The 16573-nt window shown below is 48.2% G+C and overlaps 1 protein-coding gene across 12 annotated transcripts in view; it reads left to right on the top strand.

Annotated features, from left to right (window-relative positions):
- The window catches only part of ATXN7L1 (ataxin 7 like 1), a 225261-nt gene that overhangs the window by 64163 nt on the left and 144525 nt on the right, over positions 1–16573 (top strand). For all 12 annotated transcript variants that reach the window (XR_014781241.1, XR_014781242.1, XR_014781244.1 and 9 more), the window contains one exon: positions 12027–12131. Coding sequence is in view for 8 of the 12 variants with exons in the window: in XM_084792909.1 (XP_084649035.1) it covers positions 12027–12131 (105 nt within the window). In the remaining 4 variants the exon portion in view is untranslated. The remainder of the gene's footprint in view (positions 1–12026; positions 12132–16573) is intronic.

The raw sequence follows: 16573 nt of genomic DNA, 5'->3' as shown, positions 1-16573 counted from the left end.
TGCTTCTCCAGTGGATCTGCTGAGACAGGGCCCACTGCAGGCCTGACAGTTCGAATGGGTGACCTTCTAAAAGCCAGCTGGGATATATGAGCCACAGGCCGGGATGGGGCTGAAAGTTAGCTGAGCACCCTAGGCCTGACCCCAGAGTAAGAAGTGAAGTCGCATCTTTGGTCTGATGGCCACTGGGCAGCCCTCAGAACAGGGTTGTTTGTCTAGTGGTGATGCAGGTTTGGCCTGAAGCATCCACACTTTGACTCAGTTCTCCATGGATACTGAGATTGTTATTTGCCAGATGGCCAGCCTAGCACTGGGATTAGTGTCTGACCACAGAGCACAAAGGAGGTTTTCTTTTGAGTCAAGAGGTGAGTGTAAAAAATATCAGGCCATCGCTAACATCCTATTTAGATAGATTTTCAGAAATAGGCTTTCACTAGCCCCAAACCACCCAGAGTCCTAAATATAATCCCCTGGACCATATTTCAGGCCAGAGCATCTCTATGAGGTGCGCCCAGGCGTGTACTAGTTTCTTGGCTTTCTGGAAAGGTTAACGACCCTCACTGTAGCACACTGTTGAGCTCCATGAATAAGTGGAGACTGAGAGGGGCAAAGTGAGCAATGTGCTATGAGTTCTCTGAGATGCCTCTGCATATACAGAACTCTCCCCCCACCCCTTGATGTCACAACAGCCAGAAATCCATGTTGCCAGACTGGATAAGTAGTGGGTGTCTATAACTATACCGAGTAACCAGTAACCAGTTGTCTCCTCTTTGATACCTGTTGTGGTAAGACAATGACTGGATAACTTTCAGTGTTACCACATCCCTTGAAGAGCTTATTAAAGATGCATCTGGTGGGGCTAGAGAGATGGCTTGTGGTGAAGAGTACAGTCCCTGCTGCTCCTCCAAAGGACCAGAGTTTAGTATCCGGCACCACAGGCACAAACACAAGCCCATGTCGCACATACACACTCACAAATAAATAATAAATACATTGTAAAATGAAATAAATAAGTAAAATGAAAATGCATCTGCTTGGACTCGATGTCCCAGGGGGTCTGATGCCGTGGAGTCCAGATATCTATCTGTAGTGAAGCAAATAGCAGATAACAAGTTACACCTGAGGAAACCTTGCCACACTGTTTACTTACCGGATGGCTTCGATGACTTGAAAGCTCAAGATCTAGTGACTTTTGACACAGTGACTTTACTCTTCATCACTCGCTGTGACATTGCAGAACAAGAGGACTCTTATATATAAAGCCCCACCATGCAAAACCTGGTCCTAACATTGTTAACGGAGAGTGTTCCATGCTACCCCATTTCACCCTAACAACATCTCGGTTATCACCAGCCCCATTTTACAGATGACAAAATGAGGGTCCTAGAGCCATCTTCCAAGGAGGTGATGCCGGGTTTCAAAGCCAGGCAGTCTTGACTCCACAGCCTGTATTGTAAGCATGGCGCTGGGCTGCCTCTGAAGAACAGTGTTCCTCTGAGGGTCTTTGGCTTACAGCCTGGCTAATCCAGGCTGAAGTTCAGCTCGGTTTTGTGGGAACTTAACTGAGTGTAAGACGCCAGCGCTGGCCTAAGGCGTCTTGTTTAATCCAAGCGGCAACCTCGTGGGGAAGGCGTGATGACTGTCTTCCAGAGGAGGAAAAGCAGACCCAGAGAGGTCCCTCCTGCGGCTTGATAGGTGCTGCACAGCCATCTAGGGACAGAGCAGGCATGAGTTGCTCCTTCCTCTACCCCAGCTACCTAGCTGACTCTTTGCAGTGGTCCCTTAGGCTAGTGTAAAACAGCTCTGATTCCTTGGTACTTATTTCAACATTTGAGCTTGTTTCTAGCAGTCTTCATTTTTGACTGTTAAACATCCGAGTCTGTAAATAAAACATAAGTGTACACGTGGGGAAGACAGATGTATCAAGAAACAACCCTCCGCCCCTGCAAGAAATTGGCTGAAGGCAACAGTAAGAGGCAAAAGGCCGAGCGTGTGTGGAGAAAGGGTGAGTTATGTCTGTGGGAATAGAAGATTCCCAGATGAGGCTGCACTGGCAAGCCCTGTCAGGGCTCGTATGATTGCAGAGACTGAGGGGGTGTGAGGGAGGCAGCCAGGGAAAGCTTGTTGGGAGCTGAATCTGGGCCCCTGGGCTTGGGTCCAGATCCCAGGGCCCCACCCACCCTGTTCCCAGGCTCCCTTCTCACCTCAGGCCATAACTAGTCTGATGTTTGATTTGCAATCAAAGACCTGGTTTTCTCCTGATCGATCTTCTTTTCCATTACCTTAAAACCACCTTTATAGCCCTGGCTCCCTACAGCTCGCTCTCCCGAGTCCTCTGTGCTCTGAAGGTGGCTGCCTTATAGTGGGTTGTCAGGTGAGTGACAGGCAAGAGCAGCCCAAGTGTGAGGAGGAGATACTTGGGTGTTTTGTTTTTTCTTCTCTTAGAGCAGATAAGTGTTTCTGTCCCCTCATGGACCGTGATGCAGTGGCTGGTCCAACTGGAGAGGCTGTAGCTCATCTTGTTAGTACCTATTCTTGCCGTTAGGCTTTGGGATATCCCACATCCCACTGTCCCAGGAGCCTAAGTGCTTTGCACACTGATTCAGGACTATTAAACAGATCGTTTCCACTGGCCACTGGCTCTGCCGAGTGGACACACTTCTCTTAATGGAGCCAGATGGCACGTTTACCCCTTGAGTCCTGGCAGCACCATTGTAATCTTGACGGGGGCTTGGAGTGTTCTGCAGCCTTGACTAATGGCTCTCTGGGGGGCGAGCCATTGCCTCGCCCGTTTGGATAAACCACAGCCACAGCATACTTTTGCCTTTTGCCTGGAGACACCAGTGCCACCACATGGAGTTTTGCCATGGGTCTCCACATAAGAGTCAGCTCACCAGTGCTACCAACATACCAAGAATATCTGGGGCCACCCACTGATCCTGGACTCCATGGAATCTTGTAGTGTATCTCTTCGTCGTGTTTCTGTCTGCAAACAGAACTCTGAGGTAGCCTTCCATTGTGGAACCAGGGATGGTATATGTGAAATGATGGAGGGATTTTTTTTCTGATCCATGTTTCCTTGACTGTGTGGGTTATTAGCCTCTATCACGTGTTTTGGGTGACTTTATTAGCGTTACCCTAACAGCAGAGCCTGCCTTCGTGTGGTATCACTGGAGAATGGTTTGTTGCTTCAGCTCTCCCGTGTTTCTGGGCTACCCACAGGGCTTTTTCAAGGCTCTACTTTCAGCGTACTTCTGCAACCTGCCCCTCAGGAAATCTTCTAAGTAGAGGTGTGCGTGTGTCTGGTGGGTGGATGCTGTCCAGTTCCTCTGGAGGCCGTTTGGGTGCATTTATCAGTAATGGCAGCAGAACCAGAGAGAATGGCTTCCTTCCGAGTCCTTAGCAGGACTGTTGAAACCCTCAAAATGGCATGGGCTTGACTGTCATAGGCAGCTGACTACCCATCCCTAACCCCTGCCCTAAGCTTTCTATCTTGTATGCACCTACAATAAAAGCCTCTCAGAACACAAAGGACATGAAGCAAGATGGCTGACCTCATGCAGCCACTTTTTTTTTTTTAAGCAGAAAGACCATTTTCATGTCAAAGAGAAGTCTGGATTCTGTTGCTTTGCAAGAAAATGCTCACAGACTTCCACCTGACGCAGAATGTGTGCACAGACCTGTGACATGCTGAAGAAGTGACAATGTGCATCAGTCCAATCAAGACTGAGCTGTATTGTAGCCCCGAAGACCAGCTGAATTTACTTGTTGTTGGTTAAAGTTTTTGTTTTGTTTTAGTTTTTAGATCTTAATTGAGTGATTGATTTCCAAACTGAGTCTTCCTTTTGTCCCCTTCCCACAAAGTGAAGCAATAAGGCAGGTAGAGACCAAGTTAAATCACAGTGTTTAAGTCATCTAATGCTTCCTGTGGCAGGCAGAGACGATGGGGTGCATACGCAGGTAGAACCCCCTTAACTCTTCTCAAGAATGAGCCACTCTGATTTTATGCTTATTTGCTCTTTATAGAAATTTTCTGTGTTGCAGCTGGCATGTCCATTTTCCCTTCCTCACAAGCCTTTCCTTGGCACTCTTCTTTTTGGACCATCTAACGTAACTAAGGAGCCAAAAAGGAGCTCAGAGGGCCAGTTAGTGCATCCTCCAGTCACGGTTAGGAGAGAGCGGAGTGTCCTTTGTGAGCAGACATGAAAGCAGAGGCTGGCATTGATTTTCCCATGGACCACTTAGGGTGTTCTAATAGCACCTCTGTGTTCGGCCTGAGCATCCTCTTTGGCCTTGTCTTAGTACATTTTCTCTTGTTATAATGGTGTTATCACAGACTGCCTGGCTTACAGAGTAATTTATTTCTTACAGTTCTAGAGGCTTGGAAGTCTAAGGTCAAGGGACCCTAGATCTTGACTGTCTTCTTGCTGGGCTGTACCATGGCGCTGGGAGGCAAGGCAACAGGCCCCTGCTGGTATGGGCTGGACAGGGAAGGGAGGCTATCCCACAGCTGTGGTAACAGTGTTTGTCCTCTGCCCTGGTAACCCGTTCAACGCTAAGGGATCCACAATGTTGTGCTGGGGATTGGGTTTCCAGCACATGTATTTTCGGGGGGGGGGGTGGATGTGTTCAAATCACAGATGATCATGACCTGTTTTGTAAGGGAAAAATATGGGAGTCATTACTTCCTGGTTCACAAACCCACTGCCCTGTTCCTTGAAGTATGACTTCTCCCTCAACCTCACAAAGCGGGTGGGGTTGGAGTAAAGGAACAGGGAAGATATCACAGACTGTATCAGAAGACCAAACTCAAATTTAAGAAGCACCCCAGATGGAGGGTGTAGAAATCACCCCAGAATTTACTAGAAATTGGCCTCATATAAACAAGCTCTTGAAGTTTTTTGAACATTAAGGATCGGAGTAGGGAGTGTGTACACACACACACACACACACACACACACACACACACACACACACACACACACACACACACGGCCTACAGAATAAGAGTTGAGGGAGAAAAAAATCTCCCAAACATAGTCCTTAAAGAATATATAAGCATGAACATTTAAATCTAGCAGAAAGAAGAAAGGGGGTGGCGTCTGGTGGTGACTCTTGAGAGCAGACCTCATTACTCAGTTCTTAAAGTGCCCTCAAGTAAGAAAGCAAGCAGGAGGGACTAAGATCTCACCCCATAAACTGAGGCTTCATTCTTCTCCGGTTGTGTTACAGTGAGCTATGCCGCTTTCCTTGGCAGGCCCTGGGCTGAACATGCTGTGCCTTCCTAGCTTTGGCCTTCACAGAGGTCATGGACTCTGGGACCAACTTGATAAGGGGGTGGGGGTGGGGGGGGGGAGGAATGGAGCTGTTCTGCCTACACAGCTGACCTCTAAGCTCAAGCCGTTCTTGCTGTAAGAGAAGCCTTGGCCAGACACCGCAGAAATCTGCCAAAGGGCATCATGTGCCTCCTCTGTCCTGAAGGCTAGAGCAGAGGCTAACAGGCTAGGAGCTACCAGGATGCCTAGCTAGGATGGTGGATAAAGGTGGGTACTGGTGGGCAGGGAGAAGCCTGGTGGCCCTGTAATTGCTTGGAAGAGCCAAGGCTGGTTTTGCACGCAGAAGAACATTTTTAGTGTCAGATTTGTGAGGTATAGGCAAGCGGGAGCCCTTTGCAAAATTAATCTCCTAGCTGCCAAGGTCATTACTGCCCAGCTGGCCAGTCATATTCTCTGCCAGGCCGGGCTGGGGCTAACACAATGTGCCCTGAACCGAACCTGACTGTGTGCTGGCCCAGGATCTCACAGGTTACAGCTAAGCAGGAAGGCTTGGGAAAGTCTAGGTAGTCCATGCCTTGGATCACACATGGTCTTGAATTAAAAGAGGCTTGAACTAGCAAGTAAAAAAAAAAAAGAACACCCAAGCCCACCCCTAGTATAAGCTCCGAGGGGTCCCTGCTAGAGATAAGAGCAGGAAGCACTGGTGACTGTCAGTTTTAGAAGGGTCCAGCCATCTGCACACTTTGCATGGTGAGATGGGCACACGCCACCTCTTCACTAACATGGCCCACCTGCGACTTCCTTTGATTCACAGAGGACTTGCCTTCCAAGGAGTTCACAGAATGAATGAATTGATAAAATTATTGACCTTGTAATGTAGATAACAACATGGTTATTGGGCCAATTTATTACCATTTGCTATGCCCCCTTTGAGAGAAACGATGAAGGAGGTTGGGAAATAAATCATCTTCTTGGGATCTTCAGCCTGGTTGATGTGTTAGCATTGATTAAACAGCTACTGGGTGCCAGGCTGTTTGGCTGTTGAAGATCTCGAGAGCAATGCATCACAGATCCTGTCTTCCCAAAGACCTCACCATGGTGAGAATCAGAGACTTGAGCCAGGAAGTCCCGTTTTTACTGCTGAGTGAGGCTGTGCCAGAGGAAAGCGAGAACATTTCCCGGGGAAGGGGTCAGGTCAGTTCTAAGAGATAAGAGAACCATAGAAATCTCAACCGCGTGCCAGCTCTTTTCACACATGCGCCTTTCTGTTCCAGAGGTAGAAATGCAGCTTTGCGGGCATTATCAAACCAAATGGTTGAGCCAGAACATGAACTCGGGGTGCCAACTCCAGGGTGCAGCAACCAGACACTGTATTTTTTAAAGCCTGAGGAAGAGTTGGGGGGGGTTGGTGCAGCCCTTTGACCCCCATACACCTTGAGCGATTGCCTCTAAAGGACCTTCTTGTGGCCTTGTTGATCTGGGCTTGGGGACCCAGAGAGGACATGAAACAGCTGTGTAGGGCATTCTGCTTGCTCCCTGTGCTTCCTAGCACCTGGCTGCCAGGCAGGCAAGGTATACCATCCAGCCCTAGGAAGCAGAGGAGGGCCTGGCTCCTGGCTCCTGGCACCTGTACCCATGCAGGCTGTGCCTGGCCTCCACAACCCCCACTGCTTCCTCCCTGGCCTCCCTTTCCAGATCTTGCTAGCTCTGAGGCACACAGGCTTTGGTTTTCAGCATTCTGAGGAACTGAAAGCCACTAGCTTTTCCTAGAGGGGAGCTCAACCCTCCTGGGGAAAGAGGAAGTGCCAGGTTCGTGGTCATAGGACGACCCTAGGGAGTTTTGCTGCATGGATATAAAGCAGAGGTTCTCAACCTTCCTAATGCTGTGACCTTTTAATATAGTTCCTCATGTTGTGGTGTGCCCCAACCATAAAATTATTTCTGTTGCTTACTTCACAACTGTGGTTTTGCCACTGTTGTAAATCGTAATATAAATATCTGTGTTTTCTGGGTTGTCTTGGGAAACCCCCATGAAAAAGTCTTTCGACCCTAAAGGAGTTTGTGACCCACAGGTTGAGAAACACTGATGTAAAAAGATGTTGGAGTTAGCTAACAAAATCACTCTGTGGTAGCAAAGCAGAGATATTTCTGTGCCCCCACCTTCCCGCTCTCCATGTGGCATCATCAGTATTCAAAATGTAGAAAATGCTACTGAAAAAAAAAGTATTAATAAAAACCATGTAAGGAAGCCCATGAAGATTGGTAGGAAAAGGACAGCTCTTAGGGCCAGTTGTTCAGTGTCCTAATTTGAATCTACTCGGAGCCAAAGATTTGTCCTTGAACCACAGTGGCTGCTCCTCCAAATCGTCCAGCACAAGTCCATGTCAGTGGAAGCCCACAAACCAAAACTGCCACCAGCCACCAGCATGTCATCTTGAGAGCTTTCCAAGGGAACCCTGGTGGCACCTATCAAAGACTCGTGAGGGCAGAAGTAAACTTCTTACCTCTGTGGCTCACATCTCCCTTCTGGAAAGAAGCATAAAGTGTCGAAATTAACACTTATTTTTATAACAATATTTTTTAGAGTAAATTTCAAAAGGGAAACATGTTTAAGTGTTGTAAAAGTATTTTTGATGTGCTATAGTATATATGTGTATACACATACATATGTGTGTGTGTGTGTGTGTGTGTGTGTGTAGCAAGTACCACCTCAGCATTTTGGTTTTTTTTTGTTTTTTTGTTTTTTTTTCCGAGACAGGGTTTCTCTGTGTAGTCTTGGCTGTCCTGGACTCGCTTTGTAGACCAGGCTGGCCTTGAACTCACAGCAATCCTCCTGCCTCTGCCTCCCGAGTGCTGGGACTAAAGGCGTGCGCCACCACGCCCGGCTTCACCTCAGCATTTTGTAATTCCTGTTGTGCCTAGAATGCTTTCACAACCCTGGAAAGACTTTTGGGGAAACCGAAGGCCATTTCCTAGGGGCTTATTATTTCTTCCATGGAGTTAAACTTCAAGGTTGTCTGTCCTGTTGTCTTGTTTTTCCCACTGTGGGGCTTTTCTCTCCTGATCACAGGTAGCATCAATTGCCAATAAGCTGTTCAGCTGCCTTCAAAGCATTCTGCCTGTACACGCCGGACTTCACGTGGGGTCCCCACTGCGGAGCGAGAGCCCTGCCCTTTCTCTAGCCTGGCTGAGTCTCATGTTTCTGGCCTTCTCCAGTTGGTGCTTCTTAATGTCAAAGTCCTGATCTTTGGAAGGTGTCCAGGGGCAAATTCAAAAGTGCCCGGCATCTAGTGTGATCTCAAATCCAGAAAGCCAGCTGTCTCCCCATCTCGGCAACAAGTATATACAAATAGCGAACTGGAGCTATCGCCTGCCCTTTCCACGACTGCAGCCATTTTCAGCAAGAGAATATTGGCTGTAAACTGGTTTATGCACATACAGTTTTACTTAGCAAAAGAGTTCCCCCTAGAAATTGTTTATCCTGAACAAAGAGCTACCCCCATTCTGCCGATTCTTTCCTTAGCATTGACGTTAGAAGCAGTTTATCAGCTAACACTTTCATAGAAACCATTTTATTGTCTCAGACTTTGCATCTCTTGAGCTCTAGCCCTGCCCCTCCCTCTGCCATCTGCCATCTACAATGGAGGAAGTTCAGGTGAGAGCCTCAGAGCCAGGCAGGAAGTAATGAAGGTACCCATTTGACCCAAGAAATTCTTGCTATAATAATTGATGTCATAAATATGATCTTTTATTCATTCACAAAAGCTTGTCTGTACCTCAGTGTGGTACGATGAATACTGGGACGTGTGATGCTGGTGGGGGGACGGGGCGGCTAGGTTGTTGTTGTTGTTGTTGTTGTTGTTGTTGTTGTTGTTGTTGTTGTTAGTTTGTTTTTAATGACCAGCTCTCCAGGCCAAGGCGGTGAATATGGAATATAGTGAGTGATGATTTCTGCATTGTAAATACACTGGTCCCCTTAATCCAGTATGTTTGATTTTCATGGTTTCAGTTACCTGTGGTCAGAGACATTCACCAGAAAAATCCTGAAATAAACAGTTCACGAGTTTTTAGTTGCCAGAATGAGAATTGTGATGAAAGGTGCTGTTCCAGCCAGGATGTGAATCGGCCCTGTATCCAGAGTATCCACTGTGTATACACGACCCACCCCCTTCTTAGCCACAGGAGCCTTTTGGTTATTCAGACAACCTTCTGTTTTAGTCCATTTTTATTAATGCGGCAGGATCCTGGAAGCCAGGCAGTTTATAAAGGAAGGTTTATTTTGGCTCACTGCTGTAAAGACTGGGAGTCCTGAGCAAGATAGCTCCATCTGGTGAGGCACCTGTATCGCACTGGTAGAATGTAGAAGGGTAGAAATTGTACGTGCAGTGGGGACTGTTGCTATGACAATCTGCTTTTGCTAGGTGGACCCTACTGCCACGAGAAACACAGTCTTCACTGTGACCCCCGACACTGCCACCAAAGCAGGACATGAAAGTCCATGACAATCTTAGGAAAAACCAGATTCAAACCATAGAGCCTTTCAAATTGATTTCTTCATCTGTAATATGGGGCCTTGCTCTGTTATTAAAGATGTAGCGTTTTCTAAGAAGTGGAACTCCAGCTTTGGAGTCGGTGGCCTGTGATCTCATCTTGCCTTAGGAGTTCTGGCAACTTGCTTTCCCCTTTATTCCTTTGCTTGCAAAGCAGAGCATTGACTTCACAGGTTAATGATGAAGAGTAACGTGATGTTTGCACATCACAGACTCCACAAGGGCATGTATTAGTGTGTACTTGGTGGTTACCATTAGATGTGGCACATGGAGTTTTGCCTTTTACTTTTGCCTACCCAGATTCAGTATTGAGTTGGTAAATGTTTAATAACAAGTTCTCTAAAAGCAAAGGTCTGGGTCATAACTGTTTGCCTATTTCCATGGTATGAATATTCCCTTGAGGCTGATTCCACACTGCCTCAGTAACAGCTCTGAACATGGAGCTAGGAAGACATGCATGCTCTTTTTCTTTTTCTTTTTTTCCTTTTATCCTTGTTTACATTTAATTTAAAAAATTAATTTATATATTCACTTTGTATCCTGATCATAGCCCCCTCCCTCCTCTCTTCTCAGTCCCTCCCACCTACCTTCTTCCCCCATCCCCTCACCCCTTCTCCTCAGAAAAGGGGAGTCCTCACCACCAGCCCACTCCAGCACGTCAAGTCGCATCAGGACCAAGCTCCTCTTCATTCACTGAGGCCAGGCAAGGCAGCCCTGTTGGGGGAAGTGATGGAAAGCAGGCAACAGAGTCTATGCCATAGACAGCACCTGCTCAACTGAGGGGATCCACTGCTCATCAGCTACATATGTGTAGGGAGCCTAGGTCCAGTCAATGGACATGCGTGCTCTTAAACACGGTACAAGCCCACATCAGCATACCACTGTTTGTTTGTTTTGTTTTTAACTACTGTTTTTCTTAAGGGATGAATTAAGAGAGAGAATATTGAGTAGCTAGCATTATGACCAGCACATTGTTTTTCTACCTTGTCTTTACTCCTTTATCCTTGGTTCTTGTTACTTTAATCGAACAACACGCTGACCTTTGACCAGGGGTGAGTCTCCTGGAATCCAAGTACCTTATTCTGTGTCTACCAGGTCCCCTGCATCCCAGATCCTGGGCAGCCCATGGAGGAGCCCTGAGGTTGGCTTGCTGTGGCATAAGCATTGTAGACATGCAGGTCCTTTTCACAGGAGACATGCTCTGAGCAGAGCAGTGCAAAGCTCAAGAGTTGCAGAGAGAATACAAGACCTGAGGGGAACACACAGTTAGGAGACCACAGTAGCTGTCTAATTGCTTTACATCTCTGCTTCCAAATACTCAGTAGCTTCCATTTGTCCTTTCCTTGGTCTACACAGCTGTAGCTTCCGGCCCCTTGCCAGCTTCAACCCTAGCCCCCTCCTTGTTCTATCCCAACCAAAAAAGAATAAGAGCCACCTCCAGGGTACAGAGCCTCCTTTCTTGGCTTGAACTTTGAAACCCGCCCCCACCACCACCAATTCACTAGAGGGGTTTCTCCAATCCCTCATGTGAAGGCCTCAGCTGGCCCACTTGCTGCCTCAGACTAAGCTAGCTTACCTGTCAAGCTTTCTTAGGACTCTATCCAACTTGTTCTGCAACTGTTGTCACCACCGCCACCACACCAATGACACCCAGTGTGGCTACGTGACTCATGCCCTTCCTTCTGCCACCATAAGCTGCAGGAGAGCAGCGACACCATTCTTACTCCCCAGGCCCCCAGTAGTTATTTACCAAGTGAACTCAAATAATGATGGCGGCGAACAGGCTGCTTGTTCAGAAGGCTCTTCTCCCAGCTGAGGCCCAGAGGCCTCCCTTTCCCACCCCAGCCGTGTTCTTCCGTCTCTACTCTCCCTGGGGGAAACCCCACAGTCCTGCAATAAAGACTGAGCTGTGGACTTTGGCTTAGCCATTCCCCTAGTTTGTGACTCGAGGGAGCCCCAAGATGGCTGACCAGATTGTTGCTATCACAGCCAGCTTCCGGGAGTGACGAACAGAGGGGCGCCGGAAGGCCTTTGCATCTTTGCAAGCTGGGTAGCTGTGTTCCCTGGAGATGATTGACTGTCTGTGTGTGTCTTGTAAAAATCTTTTCCTGGGGAAGAAATTCCAAGAGGAAACTTCATACTTTCTGAGACTTAATTGCTTTTTTTTTTTTAAACTAAACTTCTGTTTTCATTTCCCCCACAGATATGCACCTATTTGGCCATTATCCAGCACATGATGACTTCTATCTGGTCGTGTGCAGTGCCTGCAATCAGGTCGTGAAGCCACAGGTGTTCCAGTCGCACTGCGGTAAGTGGACCCTGCAACCTGGTGGATGCATGGGCAGCCAGTGACCCTGGGCTCCCCAGCTGGGTGCTCCTGTGTCTGTCTCAGTCCAGAGCTGTGGGTACAGTTGCCTGGGGCTGCTGCCTCTGCACGCAGAGGACCTGGTGCAAGCTCAGTCCTCCTGCTCCTGTGCTCCTTCCTGTCAGAGCAAACAGGAGAAAGCCTGTTGCATGCCTCTGTGGATGGGGCTCACCTGAAAGCTTTGTGCACCTTCCTGGCGGCCTCTGCAGGTAGCCAAGAGGAGGGGAGACAGTGCCTTGAGGAAGCGCTCTTTCCTCCCGCAACTTGCCATCTTCTTCCCTGAAAGAAGCTCATAGAAAAGACTCCCCAGATTTGAGCACACAGGGGAGGGCTGGAGCCCCAGGGGCACAGTGTCCGTCGCATTGATTGGTGCTCGCAGGACGTAGGTAAAGCACTACCTGTTGTGCTTTTGAGAACAGCCCCTTCCCCTCTTTGTAAAGGGTGCTTAATAACTCACTTCTCCCTGAGTATAGTAACATCCTGGCTCTGGCGCTGTGAGAAATTCCTTGACTCTGTCAGTAGCAAACTGTACACTCCACTCAATAGAGGTGGACATGAGTACAGACAGGAGTCAGGTGGCACTGCTAAGCAGCTCTCTGACCTTAAACAAGACGTCATTTAATCTCTCTAGGTGGCTGTTTCCTTCTCCGTGCCAGGAGTTAGGCCAGGTGATTCCCACAGCTGTCATGTGCTGCGAGTCCAAGACAGTGTTTTCTAGTCTTATTTAACCATGACCCCTGGTGGTGAACGGGATCTGAATGCCCCCCCCCATCTGCTGTTGTTTCCAAAGCACATTCAACATTATATGGTGAACAAAAGAAGCGATTATAATGTTGAGTGTGCTTTTGTAAATTACACGCGTTTCCCCTTTCTCGCGCTGTATTCTGACTTCCCCTACCCCCTTTTACATTACCATGCTGTGATAAGTAGTCATGAAACAAAAGAAGTAAATGTGTTTGGGTAGTACAATAGCTGAGCATCGATAATACATGTCTATGATATGAACATATAGATAAAAGCCGGGTGCCAACTGTAGTGTGGCTTACTATTATAATGAGTAGGCAGAGAATTCAAGCTTTGGAGGACACTGTGTTGAGTAAGTCCAAGGAAGAGAGGGGCTTCTATAAAGTACTCTACAAAGGGTTCTGACGACAGGTGGGACCCAGCTGTGTATGTCTTTGTCTCTTCCACGAGGAGGTGACTTATGTGTGCACGTCTATGCTGGCATGTTCATTTCTGGCAGTGTGAGCATAAACGAACTAAGCGTGCATTCAGCACGAGATGATCTTGGTCGGTGTTCTGTAGCAAGTGACCCTCTTCTGCCTGGAAGAGAAAAAAGGTCACACCTTTCTGGAGGGGGCCCGGCGGTGCGGCGGTGCTACCACTAGCTGAGGCTGTAGGTAAACCATCAAAAGTGTGGCAGTCGCAAGGAGGTCCCCACAAGCCTGTCACTCAGTGAAGAGCTGTGGGATATGGCTCTGTGTGTTCGGTGCTCACGAGGACTCCAGATTGTCCCGGGTGCTTATCACTCAGTCATTCATAGGACTGTTCTGCTGCTCCGGGCACTCAGACGCTGCAGTGAACACGAGGCTGGTCCCAGCCCTGGTATGGCTGTCACTCAATTGTAAGCCATCAGAACTGTCCCTGGAAATTTAGCTTCCCTGCATGCATGGAAGCATCCAGAAAAGGATGAGGATCTCTTCCATGCAGGCTCTTCTTCAGAGAAAGGGACCCTCTCACAAGCAGGGGAGGCTTGGTATAGTTGGTGATAGGCCTGTGGACCCTCTGGCTTTCCATGCTGGACCTGGGTCTCAGCTAGGAAGAAAGCCAGTGACATGGTGGCCACCTGTTCTGAGCAGAGGCTGAAAATTAGTTTGGAGCTTTGGGTGTACTGACCTCATCACGTGAAGCCTGGGGCTACAGTGAGCTTTTTGCTGAACCATAACCCGGCAAATCTGAGGCAAAGAAATGTCATTCGTCCCCCAGTTGTGTGTTCCAATAATACAAACCCTACATTTCTCAAGAGTCCAGAGAGAATGAGAGGTGCAGCTGAGAACTTTGGCAAGTCTTTGGGGGAGCTTTTCTAAAACTCTCCTCAGAATGTCTTCTACACTTCCATGACGGTCCTTGTCGGCTCAGGCCACACCACAGTATCACAGGGTGGGTTGTTTAAAATCAAGAGATTGACTCCTCCCGACTCTGGAGGCTGCAGTCTGAGGTTAGGATGCTGCGTCGGATGTTGGTGAGGACTATCTTCTAGTGCTGCCTGGTACCTTCTTACTGTATTCTCCTGTGGCAGAAGACGGGGCAAGAGCTCCCTGAAGCCTCATTTATAAGGGCACAAAGCTCATCCTTGAGGTCTCCCCTCCTGTGAGGTCACAGGCCCCACCTTCCAACAGCATCATGTATCCTGTGTTGGGATGTCAGTGTGGGACTTTCAGAGATTGGGGGGGGGGGGGGCAGGGCAGAAGCATTCGTGGGCTGGAGTTGTAAGTCAGCTGGTGAGCACTTCTCTGGCTTGCCTGAGAGAGCTTGAGCTCCAGAGCAAACAAGCAAGGCACAGCGCAGCGGCTTCCTTTTCCTCCCCCTTCCGGCTTTACCTTGTGTGATGAGCCTTGCTGTTTTCAGTAAGTTAATAAGAGTGCCATTGTGCTAAGTGCTGGGCAGCACGCCAGGTGCTTTGCATATCTTTGAAAACACAACCCTTGCAGCAGCCCTGTGGAGTGGGTGTGAATGGTACACCCAGTTTGGAGTTGAGGAAGCTGGAGCTTAAGGGGTTGGGTGCTGTGTCCAAGGTCTCAAAGCGAGGCAGAGAGAGCCTGGTTCTGAGTGCAGGTGGGGTCGCAGAGCAAGGCAAGTACTTCCATAGCCATTGTGCTTACAGCCTGTCCACATGGAGCCCCATGCAAACTATGGAGATATGTGGAAAGTGAATTTTGGGGATAGAAAAACAGTGCAGGGCCTCAAGCCCCACCCACTAGTCAGGCCTTCTGTGACTCCCCAGGCAGACTAGCAGCCTTCCCTAGTGTAACTCGAAATGTGTTCATGTTGTGGAAATATCACCTTTGGGAACAGGCAAAATGATTCTGGACTTTCACTCACTGTCTGTGTATATATGTGTGGGCTTGACACTCATCTTTCTCTACCTCAGATGGTACATCTAAAAAGTGGATACTTGTTGCCTGCTTTGTGGAGCTGTTTGGACAACATGACCTATGGCTGTGACACTTGGAGTTCACTTCCTCCTCCTCCTCCTCCTCCTCCTTCTCCATTTCCTTTTCCTCCTCCTCCTCTCTGCATGGTATCTTTCTGTGTCGACCCTGATTGGTGGTCAGGTGGGAGGAATTCCTCCTTCTGGATACATACAAACCTCTGTTCACTTGCCACCTTTTACCACGCAGTTGTCTGTCACTGCTAGGAATATTTCTTTGCACTTCTGTGTTCCCAGCGCCCTCAACCTAAGACTGTCTCGGGTGCATGCCGGCATTCATGATCTTGGTGTACAGGTTACTTAATCTAAATTGAAAAATAAAAAGTGTGTCTGTGTCTGTGTGTGTGTGTGTGTTTCCTCTGCGCATGCGTGTGTATGTGTACGTTTCTGTGTGTGCACACATGGCTGTGGTTGTGGGCACTTGTCTGACACTGGCTCTTTCTTACTCAATACTTCTCACACCAGATATTTGCTTTCCACACCAAGCACAATTTAACCTTATTAAGACCGTCACCACCCAGTAGACTCACAAGTTAAGGGTTCAGTCCCATACAAGTGGCCTCCATTTTAGATGGCAATCACAGATAATGGTCCCAAGGTTACTTGTACTTTTGTTTGACATGGGGATCCCCACATGTCTCACTCTGCTGTAATGACTCACAGAGCTCAGGGAAACAGTTTGCTTATGTTTACTCTGTTTCTGTTCCTCTGTCTGTGTGTGTGTCTGTCTGTCTGTCTGTCTGTCTGTCTCTCTCTCTTTCTCTCTCTGTGTCTCTGTCTTTCTCTCCCCTCCCCCGAAGGTTTCTCTGTCTAGCCCTAGCTGCCCTGGAACATGCTATGTAGACCAAGCTGACCTTAAACTTATTATAGCTCTCAATGCTGTCATAAAGGATGTGACAGAGCCTCAGACTAACACATAGAACTGCATAGAGTGGGGTCAGAGGTCCTGAGCACTGGCACTTTTGTTGTTGTTGTTGTACAGTTGAGCTGTAACTTTAACATGTGGCTGCACTGACCCTCCCAGACTCTCTCCGCTTTGTCTCTCAGGGTGTTTGAAGATGTGCCACCACACACAGATCCAAAGCACTGGGCTTTGGTGTTTAGTACAGTCTCTAGCCCTGGTCCAGGGTGACTGAGAATTCCAATTTTCTACTTGTGTCTGGTCATTCTGAGC

The sequence above is a fragment of the Acomys minous genome, assembly GCF_964271855.1.
Source record: "Acomys minous genome assembly, chromosome: 8".
NCBI classification, from domain to species: domain Eukaryota; kingdom Metazoa; phylum Chordata; class Mammalia; order Rodentia; family Muridae; genus Acomys; species Acomys minous.
The sequence above is the reverse complement of the archived record's forward strand: the minus strand, read 5'-3'. Positions and strand labels throughout refer to the sequence as shown.